Source organism: Gasterosteus aculeatus, chromosome 5 (assembly GCF_964276395.1).
Source record: "Gasterosteus aculeatus chromosome 5, fGasAcu3.hap1.1, whole genome shotgun sequence".
Taxonomy (NCBI): domain Eukaryota; kingdom Metazoa; phylum Chordata; class Actinopteri; order Perciformes; family Gasterosteidae; genus Gasterosteus; species Gasterosteus aculeatus.
Window position 1 is genome coordinate 15508599 of NC_135692.1, and position 12020 is coordinate 15520618.

At 47.2% G+C, this 12020-nt stretch overlaps 2 protein-coding genes across 2 annotated transcripts; one reads left to right on the top strand and one right to left on the bottom strand.

Annotated features, from left to right (window-relative positions):
• The first annotated feature begins 254 nt into the window (after nt 1–254).
• On the top strand, nt 255–8130 carry rhot2 (ras homolog family member T2). Its single transcript, XM_040175925.2, has 19 exons — nt 255–541; nt 1365–1423; nt 2138–2219; nt 2390–2433; nt 2727–2780; nt 2925–2977; nt 3139–3247; nt 3363–3464; nt 3596–3694; nt 3777–3885; nt 3974–4094; nt 4290–4374; nt 4551–4696; nt 4822–4922; nt 5575–5705; nt 5827–5907; nt 5996–6118; nt 6598–6800; nt 7006–8130. Exons 1-19 carry the CDS (start codon nt 505–507, stop codon nt 7121–7123), a joined length of 1857 nt encoding a protein of 618 aa, XP_040031859.2. The 5' UTR covers nt 255–504; the 3' UTR covers nt 7124–8130.
• A 1050-nt stretch (nt 8131–9180) lies between these two features.
• Nucleotides 9181–11280, bottom strand: h1-0 (H1.0 linker histone). Its single transcript, XM_040175948.2, has one exon. It carries the CDS (start codon nt 10193–10195, stop codon nt 9566–9568), a length of 630 nt encoding a protein of 209 aa, XP_040031882.2. The 5' UTR covers nt 10196–11280; the 3' UTR covers nt 9181–9565.
• Between the last annotated feature and the right edge of the window lie 740 nt (nt 11281–12020).

The window sequence follows — 12020 nt, forward strand, 5'->3', positions numbered from 1 at the left end:
CAAAAAAATGTTGATTTCCTTTAAAGAACAAGAACAAGGGCAGGTTTGGGCAGGAAAATATGATATTCAGCTGCTGAGAATCACCACAGAAATGCCAGTCTGATGTGACTCTTATAAGTGTTTGCAAAACTACTCATTCTTGGTTGAAATGTCACCGGATGTAGAGCTTTATTCAAATTGTTTCAACAAGCTTTGACCCTTCAAACCTACATTGTTCACATCACTCTCATGAATAAACGGTGTAGTACAGTACATGCACAAGGTCGTGGTGTAGTAACAGGTTGTTTTGGGGATCTCAGGGCGGCTGCAGGGTGTTGGTCCTGCCAGCAGGGGGCGTGGTTTCACCCTCCTGTTTGAACCGGAATGATACGGTTTCACCTTGGACGCACAACGCTGCGGAGAGCCGCACGTTTCATTTCAGCTGGAAATTCAGTATTCAAATGAACGATAAATGTCCGTGTAGGACCGAAGCGCGTCTGACTGTTGGTCCAACGGAGGAGAAACATGAAACAAGACGTCAGGATTCTCCTGCTGGGGGAGCGTAAGTGACAGCTGACAACAAGCTAACGCACTAGCGCTAGCAAACATTAGCTATCGAAGCTAACGCTCGAAGTTGCTAGTTAACAGTTAGCGGAGTTTATCTCGGCTTCTCCTGGTGGAGATACCTCTTTTAAAATGGAACATTTATGTCTGCACTAACATTCTTTCTACGACGTGGTCCCTTTCCAAATGTTGATTACCGCTTAGCTTTAGAGTAACTTTGTTAACGGGGCTAACTAACTTATAGCTGACGTTAAGTTAACGTTAAGCTAGCTAACTATGGTTGGGTAACTTAACTTAGCTACCGAGCAGGAGTTCGTAAACGAGTCGGGTGAGTGAAAGTGTCCATTTCACAATAAGTATTATTATTTGTCTGCTGTTTAAAATGTTCACCATGACTCATGGCAGCAAACAAACGGCAACTTCAACGCCAAATCCTGCTGACGGTTAACGCACTTAGCATCAACTACCGTTAAGTTACTTATAATGTGGCCGTGCTTTACCAAAAGTAGCTGTGCGTTAAAACACAGAGTAACGGTTCAGACTGCTCTGTAACGTTGCATATCAACGTGTAGTTGAATCAACCAGCTAAATTCAACGTTAGAATACAGCAGTGTTTACTTCGTGTCATATTTAGCAGCATCTCCTGCCATATCGCAGCATTTAACGTCACGCAACGTTAAATGACTTAAAGATACGTGACAAAGTGCTGACCAGCTAGCAGCAGAAAGCTGTGCACTTCAATTCATCACACGGTCCAAGTGGATCGGAGCGTCTTTCTCTGGCAGCTTCTCTCATGCTCTGCATGTTGTCTCCTCCTGCAGCCAAAGTGGGCAAGACCTCCCTCATCATGTCTTTGGTTGGAGAGGAATTCCCAGAGGAGGTGAGCGACATCTCAACCGCATGAAAGCTGTGGGACCTTGTGGCTCTCATAGTCTGTGTGTTAACCCCAGGTTGCTCCTGCTGTGCACAGTGTCTGTGCTGTATGCAGCACACTGCAGACATGCAAACACATTGTTTGTAGGGGACGTCACATACGTCAACATACAACACCATTTTTTTTTTCATTTTGCAGCAAACTCACACTCTTTATTTTGTCCTTTTGCAAGAACTACTTATAAGATCTATTACAAATGAGTTATTTAAAATCTCATGTTTCATAGTAGTCGTTGATCTACTAATTCCATCATATGGCTCATTATGTTACAAATCCCAAATGGTTCCGCTGGAGTTTAAAATTTACGGAAAAGTTTGAATGTAACATGAGGTTTCGCTTGCAACTATTGTGACTTTGGCAGCATGTTTTTGCTTTGTTTGACATGACAAGTTATTCTGTTTTAGTGTGTGCTATGTGGCCGGTATAGTGTTTGATTTTAGATTATTTTAATTACACTTGCTGTCAAATGCATACTATTTTAAGTACACCAAAAGGTTGAGTATTTTTCTAAATCACACATATGGTATAATCACTAATACATTTTTAATACGGTTTTATAGTTTAATGTTGATCTCCAGAGCCATTGCACCATTGAGTGCGTGTGTTTGTCTTTTGGGAGGTTGGCTGATTAAGTGAGGGCTGATCATTTGTTTCTGAAAGGTTCCGCCCAGAGCTGAAGAGATCACCATCCCTGCCGACGTGACTCCTGAGAAGGTGCCCACACACATAGTGGACTACTCAGGTAACATCACCTGGAGCCTAATGCACAGGACTGCCATGGTTCATAACCAGTGACTGGTCGCTGTGCGTGTTGCAAATTAACACACCAGCTGTAAGACAACTCTGTGTGTTTGTTTGAACAGAAACGTCTGAGTATCATGACTAATATCTGTGTATGTTTGTTCTTAACAGAAAAAGAGCAGAGTGACGAAGTCCTGAGAAATGAGGTCATAAAGGTGTGTACACCATACACGACTAATGAACACACTGAACACAATTTGCTATGAAGAATTAAATCAAACCCAGCTGCACTGACGCATTAAATTTGACTGAAATTATCCTGAGTAATGCGGTGCCACCAATGCTTAGGAATTACAACAATAACCTGTATAAATGGAAATAATTGTTTCCCCGTTTAGTGACAATTTAGCTTGGACCGTTTCTAGGAGGTATTCACTCCATTTAGACCATATCTTGTTTATAGTTGTTTCTCAATAAGGTCCCTCACAGCTTTCTCTCCCCCACACAGGCCAATGTGGTGTGTGTTGTCTATGATGTCACCAATGAGGACACAATAGAGAAGGTAGTAACCTGCTGCTTTGTGTACATTGTCTAGATCTGTACAACCATTACATAAACTGTATATCACAATTGTTGCATTTAGTTCAATTGTTGCATTTAATTAATGCATTTAAAACACCAATTGTTTCTGCCACTTGTTTTTCAGATCAAAACTAAATGGATTCCTTTAGTTAATGGAGATGCAGAGAAAGGGAACAAGTATGTATGCAGTTGATGGGTCTGTGCTACGTGCCCATTAACTGCCCTTTGCTTTGCCCACCTAATCCCACCTAAGAGCATCAGCAAAATGCCCAGAGCCTGGGGGGGAGCACTGCATACGAGTGTTATTGAGCGCTACCCTTTTCCATGTGTTTGATCAGAGTTCCTATCATCCTTGTGGGAAACAAGTCGGATCTGCGCTGTGGCAGCTCAATGGAAACCATTCTGCCCATCATGAACCAGTTCTCTGAGATTGAGACATGTGTTGAGGTGAGACGTGTCCAGTGTGCGTGTCCGCAGCCTGTTTGCACCTGCTAACTGTAGCATTGAGATACACGTTGTCTAACCTTTCTATCTATATACTCTCGCCGTTTTCTCTTTCAAGTGTTCTGCAAAGAACTTGAAAAACATTTCCGAGCTGTTCTACTATGCACAGAAGGCAGTTCTTCACCCCACCGCCCCTCTATATGACCCCGAGGACAAACAGGTCAGATCATTTTAGAAAGGTGTTGCCAACTGTGAATTCTCTGTCGCTCTCAGTCAACCTATTTCCGCCTCATTAGAAAAAGATTGATTGAATCTTAAAGAGATATTTTGTCGTCTTGTATTTGTCCCCAGCTGAAACCACTGTGTGTTCGGGCCCTTAGCCGGATATTTTACATCTCTGACCAGGACAATGACCGGATCCTCAGCGACGCCGAACTCAACTGCTTTCAGGTAAATGAAGTTATGTTATTTTTAGCACTGGATTTCACAAAAACCACGTGTCTGCTATAAAATGACCTATTTTTATCCGTAGAAATCCTGTTTTGGGAATCCTCTGGCACCTCAAGCCTTAGAAGATGTGAAGACAGTAGTTTGGAAGAACACCAGTGATGGAGTGCAGGACAATGGCTTGACCCTAAATGGTAACAGTCACTATGACAACATGCCGCTTCTCAGTGGTCTGGTTTCAAGGCTACATGCAGCTAAAGACTTGTGCGCCTCCTCTTTCAGGTTTCTTGTTCCTTAATACGTTATTCATCCAGAGGGGCCGACATGAAACCACGTGGACTATCCTCAGGAAGTTTGGTTATGACGACAACCTTGAACTGACTGATGATTACCTTTATCCCGAGTAAGCTTGAGACTCTATTGTACTGTATCTGTACTGACGCGTACTGCTGATAACTAGTATTACGACAGGCTGTATTGGGTTGTTGGAGAATAAATATGTCTCCTCAGTTTCCATTCGGCTTTATATTTATAGCGCGTGTATTCCCAACTAGGAGTGCCCGGGTATCTAAATGTCTAACTGTTTTTATGTTGTCAGACTACGAGTTCCTGTCGGTTGTACCACAGAGTTCAATCATTTAGGTCACCAGTTTCTCCAGCGGCTGTTTGACAAGTACGATGAAGTGAGTAGTGAACTTAGTCTTTAGTCCCAATGTCCCAATGGGGAGTCAATTGTAACATTTAAATGATGCGAGGCCATTGAAACAATTCGAGCATTATTGAATATATTGGAGGGAAGTATTTCCATGTACCATTCAATGAAGGAGGTTCTGCTCAGGTGACCTGTGTTCCCCCTCAGGACAAAGACTCTGCCCTGTCGCCGGCGGAGCTTAGGAACCTGTTCTGCGTGTGTCCTTACATGCCGTGGGGTGCAGAGGTCTGCATGGCAGTCCCAACGACAGACGAGGGCTTCATCTCTAACCAGGGCTTCCTCTGTCAGTGGACGTGAGTCTCTCACTTGTGTTGTTAATGATTTCCCGTGATAGAATGCGGTAGGCTTTCACTTTGGTGCACTTTCATGCAATGCATGCCCCACGAGGTCACGTAGATGTCAATCCCTTCACATGCAGGCTCTCTGCGTACTTAGACATCCATCGTTGCCTGGAGCACCTGGGATACCTCGGCTACCCAATCCTCACTGAGCAGGCGTCACAGACTGCAGCCATCACAGGTGTGTGTGCCAGAATAGTATGTTATTTGTAAATGTCATTTTGAAGGTTGTTGTTGTGTGTCTTGTGCGCGTTGACTGAAAGACTGATTCCTTTTTGGGGATTGATAATTGAACTTTGTAGTGTTTTTTGTAGTTGTGTCTCCGTGCAGATGTACTGTGTAGGAACACTTGAAGGAGTCTGAGGCCATTTGTCAGGAAAGCTTAGTCCAGATCGCGGAGTGTGACGTAATGTGTCTCACTACTGCCAATCCCACACATTCTGTGTCGGAGGTCAGCACCTTTTTAGGTGACCCCGCTGTAGATGCCACGGAGGCCAGTAAGCCACAGAGATTATCACTGATCTTTTAACAAGGGGACTAGTTACTGGTTGTAGCATGTGTCTGCTTACTGTTTGTTAATGTGCTGAATAAACCTTTTGTTTAGTAGTGTTGTTGTTAATTGTGATTCTACATGTATGCTAGCCCCTTGCTCTCAGTTGGCTTATCAGAAACACGTTTGTATTTGATGGATGGAAATGTTTGACCTGTTGTTGATGTGAGGCAGCGTTTCAGCTGTAAACTTGCAGCTAAGCTAATCAAACCGGCGGGGTGGTAGCGCTGTGCGTTTGAGCATTGTGTTGATATTTGGTGGTTGTGCTTGTCTACGTGTGCAGTCACTCCGGAGAAAGAGGTGGACCTGGAGAAACGGCAGTCGCAGCGGTCGGTGTTTCTCTGCAAGGTGATCGGACCTCGGGGGACCGGCAAGACCGCCTTTCTGCGGGCCTTCGTGGGCCGCAACGTTTCGGTATGAAACCATCTGCTGGTCTGGAAATGAAAATCCGTCCGTTTTGCGTTATTAAACTGTGAAACTTTGTTTAAGTGCTTTGGTTCTCCTGTAATCATTTTCTCTTTTTGGCCTTTTACAGAACAAACTGCATACCAGCGGTGCCTTTTCCCCCTACGCCATAAACACTGTGCAAGTGAGCAACCAGGAGAAGTACCTCATAGTAAGTACCTCCCATCCTAATGTATACACTTAACCTCTGACCCTGATTAAGGCCAAGGGCCCTCTCCCTCCCACCCCTCCCTGTGCAGCTCAAAGAGGTGGACGTGGAGGTGGAGTTCCTGAAGGCATCAGACGCCAACTGTGACGTTGCTTGTCTCATGTATGATGTCAGCGACCCACATTCCTTTGACTATTGTGCCAGTATATACAAGGTGAGGAACAACAATCACAGAAGCATTTGAATCCATTTATGTTGGCTGCCCGTCAGTTTGTGCTGCTGTTGACAGAAAGTCGGCCAAGTTAGTAACGTAGTACTGCTGCCGTCAGCAGCTTCCACCACTCGTCATTTATCTGCTGATAATACTGTGGAGGAAGAGCAGCAAAGGCGAGAACGGGGAACAGAGATTTCTTTGCTTGGATCAATGACAACGTAGCTGAGAGCAACACACGGCTGGAGGAAGCCATTGCAATTAGAAAGAAGTTCCCATAAGAGAAAGATGAAGACAGTTGACATCTACAGGAAGAAATGGCTTCACCAACGTTTTATCTAAATAAACAAACATTTCATCTTTCGAACTTTGACAGATCCGTGTCCATGTTAGAGATTCATACTTTACTTCACTTTGTTTTGTCCTAAAAAAGGTTTATATGAACTTCATCATGATGACTCTTAATCCCACTTGTCACTTAGCAACACTACATGGAGAGCACCATCCCATGTGTGCTGGTCGCCTCCAAGGTGGACCTTCCCGAGGTCAAGCAGTTCCACGGGATGACTCCAGCCGAGTTCTGTTATAAACACCAGCTGCCTCCACCTCTGCCCTTCTCCAGCACGTTCCTCGACTCCACCAGCAAGAACCTCTACACCAGGCTGGCCTGGACAGCAGCTTACCCGTACGTTGTTAACAGAGTACTGCTCCAAAGTAAAGTCACTCCCCTGCAAAATATCGAGATCAGTTGCAGGAGAAGATAGTTTGAACCGTTGAGGTTAGCTATCTGTATACATGTAGCTAGCCGGGCTTTTGCTTTGCTTTAGTTGTGTTGCATTGTGGGTCTGAACCTTCAATACCTTTTTTTTTTTTTTTTCCTCACCACGCAGACACCTGAATGGTTCCAGCATGAGCAGCACATCCTTCTGGCTGAGGGTGGCGTTGGGCTCGGCCGTGGTCGCAGTTCTCGGCTTTGCCGTCTTCAAAGCCGTCGGCAGACTTAAATGATCGACAGGCGGCTGAGCTTCTTCTTTCTCTCCCCCGAAGGCCCCAATGAAACTCTTCATGTCTCTGCTCCTCTTCCTCCCCTCTGAGTCAGTCGATTGCAGCACTCCAAAGGCAACTGGAAGCTGGTGGTCATTTCATTCCCATTTCTCTGCCTTACGTTGTCCGACCGGGGGAAGCAGGAGTTTGCCCGTCACCCCCCCGGTGCATTGACACAAAGTATTGTGCTTTATCAAAGCGTAGGAAATGAAGCAAGAAAGTCCTTTCTGTTTTCAATTATGTGTTGGCTCTAAATGTTGGGATTGGAGAGTTTTTAATGAATATGCTGTATTTCTTACACATAGTATAAAAATGCCGTAAGACCAGACTGAAGAACCAAAGGTTGGCACATGGAACCTTTTTTTTTATAGCTTGTTTACTGAGTCGCTGCTACTGAATATCTCCAATGGATTACTCTTCCTTCTCACTATGCTAGATATTCTCTGATTTGCCAAATAACTGCAGTAATGAGTAGGAGAAGCATGTTCTTGCCTCCTCATCTGCTGCGGCAGGGAGAGATGTGCATGAGGAATGGTTGTATTTTGGTGCAGGAAAAGTAAAAGTAGGCCCAGCGAACCACAACTAGCTGGTCAGATTGATTTTTGCTGGTTTCTGTTCACATTGAAATGGAATTCCTTGGTGTGACTTTTTTTTTTATGGATATGCTCTGTTGCGTCCACTTTGACCTTCATGCTTTTAATCTGCCACTGCATTGTTTTCCAACACGACTCAGTTGTGTGTGTTTTGTTGCTTAATTTAGCTCGGGACCTGCTGTTTCTGCAGGACACGCTCCTGTGACCTATAAATATGGCCGATTTTCTTATAGAAACTGAAGTGATTCAGATTGGGAGCTTTTGCCCAAAAGACATTATGGGTGTTGGGATGAAAAATGAATGTTGTGCTTCCAACCTCCAGTATTCACCTTGTTGATTCCTTGTATCTATTTTTAAAGCTGATGCATTTTGATTGAATTTTGTTTTTAATTCATACACATCAATCAGACTCCACACACGGTTTGTTTACTATTAACGTTCCACATTCCCTGTTCTCTGCATCACAACGCTGAGCTAAAAGCCATGGGTTCCAAAGGTAGAACACCTCTGTGCTGATAATATCGATGTCGGGTTACTCGCGCAGAAGCAACACCAATCACCACACGCGTCGTCATCATCTTGAGGTGAGTCCGGATGCATTTCTTTCATCACTCAGTCTGAAGCTTAGTTTCACGACACCAGATCTTTCTTTACGTAAATCACTGCCGATGGTAATTGCGTGCGTGGGCGTGCGTGCGTACTCATCAGTTGCACGCGTGTGTCTCGGCAGCACTCAATCGAGGAGTCGTCGCATCTCGGAAGTCGCCACCAGGTGGCGCCGTTGCGTCTCAGGTGAGAGGTCACGTGGTGCGCGCTGGGCGTGTCTGCAAAGCTGCTCAGTGAAAAGGGGGCCCGACAGCAGTGACGTGCTACAGCAGAATGGCCGCAAATAGGTGTATTTTAAACGCGAGGCCTCAACCAGTAGAGATGATTCCACCCGCCAGTAAACATTTGCTTTGACCACGGCGTCATATCTCAAAGAAACTAACGGTTCATTTCCCCGTGAAATATTCCCGGTGCACAGGAAGGTTCTGCGCGGCCCCTGTGGCTGGTTGGTGAAGTAGTTTAAAGGCCGTTGAGAGCGCAGTTGTGGCCATTTACACGATATTAACACGCGGTGACAAACTGAAAAAGTTTGTATCCTTTTATGGTTGAAATGCACTTATTTTAAGTCGCTTTGGATGAACTAAATAAAAACGCGCAGCATTCACAGGTCAGATCCGTCGCTGCTGCGTTTCCACCCACGGAATGAAAACCCTCGCATCCATTCGGTGGCTTTGTCCGTTTCTGCTCTTCAGCTTGTCGCCAAAGAGCTGGAATGTAATTCAGTGCGATTCATTAATTGACACGTCCGTTATTTAATACGCTGCAACGCATTCTTTAATATCCACAGAACTCTCATTGTAATAAACTGACCGACACGTTTCGTAGAAGCTGACAAAGGTTTATTGAATTGCAGTAAAGTGTCTGAACGCAGTGGGATGTTTGTGTGTAATATTCTGAATGGAGCCTTCAGGAGGACCATGTCCGCTCCGGCGCGGCCCCGCGCGCTGACAATGCCTCCTGGATGTACGTTCTTCCTCCTCCTGCTTTTAAACACCCCTGTTTAGCCAGTATGCATTCACGGGTTAAATATATATTAACAGCATTATTAACGCTCGCAATGATTTCTACAGCATCTACAAGCAATAGTGTAACGCGGGGGAGAAACTACTAATAAACAGCGTAAGTTTCCATTACAAAAATAATACATATACGAAAACATTTCCATAAGTATTTACAGCGACTCTCTGATATTGTCCCTTTTTTTTTTTTACTTCTTCTTGGCCGGTTTGGCTCCCTTTTTGGGCGCCTTTCCCTTGGGCTTGGCGACTCTCCTCGCCGGTTTCGCCTTGGACTTCACCGCCTTGCTCGCCTTCTTCGCCGGCGTCTTCGCCGGCGTCTTCACCGGCGCCTTCTTGGCTTTCGCCGGGGTCGCCTTCCTCGCGACCTTCTTCACTTTCTTCGCGGCGGCCTTCTTGGGCTTCTCCGGCGTCTTGGCCACTTTCTTGGGCTTGGCCGCCTTTTTGGGTTTGGAGGGCTTCGCCGCCTTCTTCGCCTTGGCGGGTACCGCCGCCGCAGCCGCCGCCGGCTTGGCGGGCTTCTTGTCGTCCTCCGGTTTGGCCCACCTGAAGGAGCCGGACGCGCCGATGCCTCTGGTGTGGCGCAGGCTCCCGGCCGCCACCAGCCTCCTCAGGGCCAGTTTGATCTGCACGTCGGCGTTCTCGCCCACTTTGTAGTTCTTCCTCACGTACTTCTGGATGGACTGGCGGGACGCGCCGCTCCGGCTGGCGTCGTGCGCGATGGCCGCTCTGATCATCTCCGAGTATTTGGGGTGGGAGGCGGCCTTCTTGGGCTTGGCTGCCTTTTTGGCTTTGGCCGGAGCGGTCGACGTCTCTGCCATGGTGACTTTTCTCGGGGGGGGGGGTAAAAATAAATAAATAAAAAGTCCAGTGGGGGTGTGATTTCTGGCTGTCACACTCCGATCTACACGCACGCTCCCGAAATAAAACTCTCCCCCCCCCCCCGAAGAAAGCCCGAGTTCGGCAGACGGTCTCTCTATTAAAACGCACTCGTGCCGCGTGCGCGCACCGGGATGACTTTGGCGTCTTATTCCACAGGCGGCCTCGCCGAGCCTATGAAGCCTATCCGCGGACGTGATTGAGAACAGCAACTGCCAGCAGCTGATCTAGCGCGGGTCCGCGGAACTGGCGCCGGCCCGTTTGTGTTTCTTCGCCCTGCAACTCCCGCCGAACGCAGATGCCGCGGCGGGGTTCCGACCCGCGGAACCCCGCCGGCCGACGGCGGGGACGTCGGGCTTCACGCGCGCGCGCTTTTCACTCCCCGTCCGCGCCGGCGAACAACTTTTATTCCGGGAAAACCGGCTGGAAGTCACGCGCGCCGCGCACAATTTTGCACAATTCCCGTCAAATTGACCCAAACGGACGGAACCGGGCGGCGAGCCGTCCCGTGCACATCGAAGCCGCGTCTATGCCGCAGCGGGTGCACGCGGTTCCGCCGGGTTCCCGCTGCGTTTTTTGCGTTTAATGCGTCGATACGTTTCCCCAACTAACACACTCCGGCCATTGACTTTGAATGACGTGGTCGAGATTATTTGCTGTTAAACGTCGTATAAATGACATGACGCCACGTGCAAGTTACGGGCGACCCCCGGGACGACGCGGGGGGGGTTACGCGGGTGGAAATGCGGTGGACGGGTTTGCGGGTTTTGCGGGGTGTTCGACAGAACTGCTTATAGGTGTCACGATGGCAGCCGCCACTCGAGGTCCATTGTCAGGAAAGTTGCCAACACCTCAAAAGATCAGGGACTCCGACACCGGATCCAATGAGAGATCCCCGTGTTTCTGAAGGAGGTGCACGTGGCTGCTGTGGGACCAGGTGTTAGTCCAGCTGCAGGACGGGGGGCGGGTTGATGCACTCGAAAAACGAAGGTCCTATAATATAAGGCGCAGTGAGGGTTTTCCTTTGTTCGGGAACTGGCGCATCGTGCACCGACATTAACAGGTCTGACCCCCCGCTGTCCTCCTTTTTACTACGCGGGTCAAAACGCTCCCAAATGACAAACTTTGATAACGTTCTCCTGTTTTATTCCTTATTAAAATAACAGGCCTGATGTCCCTCCATGCAGCGCCATTTTGATTCCTAAAATCACAGCTACCGGATTGGTGCCCCCCCCCTAAGCCCACCCCCGACTTTTGTGCCATGCTATTTTAGTAATTGGACACTTGTTATTTTTAATTAAAATAGACACAATTGGACAATGTGCACGTCCACCTGCTCATTGTCCTCAATGGTGCAAGACAACGTGAGGCTGTTTGTCCACGAGGCTGCAGTGGGACAATCCAACATCTATAATATAATAATAAGCTTTGTTGGTTGTCATCATACAACATGGGACATTCTGAGGCCTCTTCTGTCTTCATGTGTCCTTACGGGGAGTTGATGACGAGTGTTTTTCTTTTGTGGTGCCCGTTTTAAATGGAGGGTGTGTGAGATGGATTGAAGGAGTGAAAGCGAGTATGGGAGGAAGTGAGCGAATGAGTGATTTATTTTATTGATGGACGGGGAGGGTGTAGATGAACGGGTGAGTCGTCCCCATAGCGCGCGTGCATAGCAGAAGGAAGGGGGAGCTAATGGATGAGGGATGAAAGAATGAATGAGTACATTGAGCGCGTGTGGAATACAAATGGCCCAAGTAAAGCAGCGAG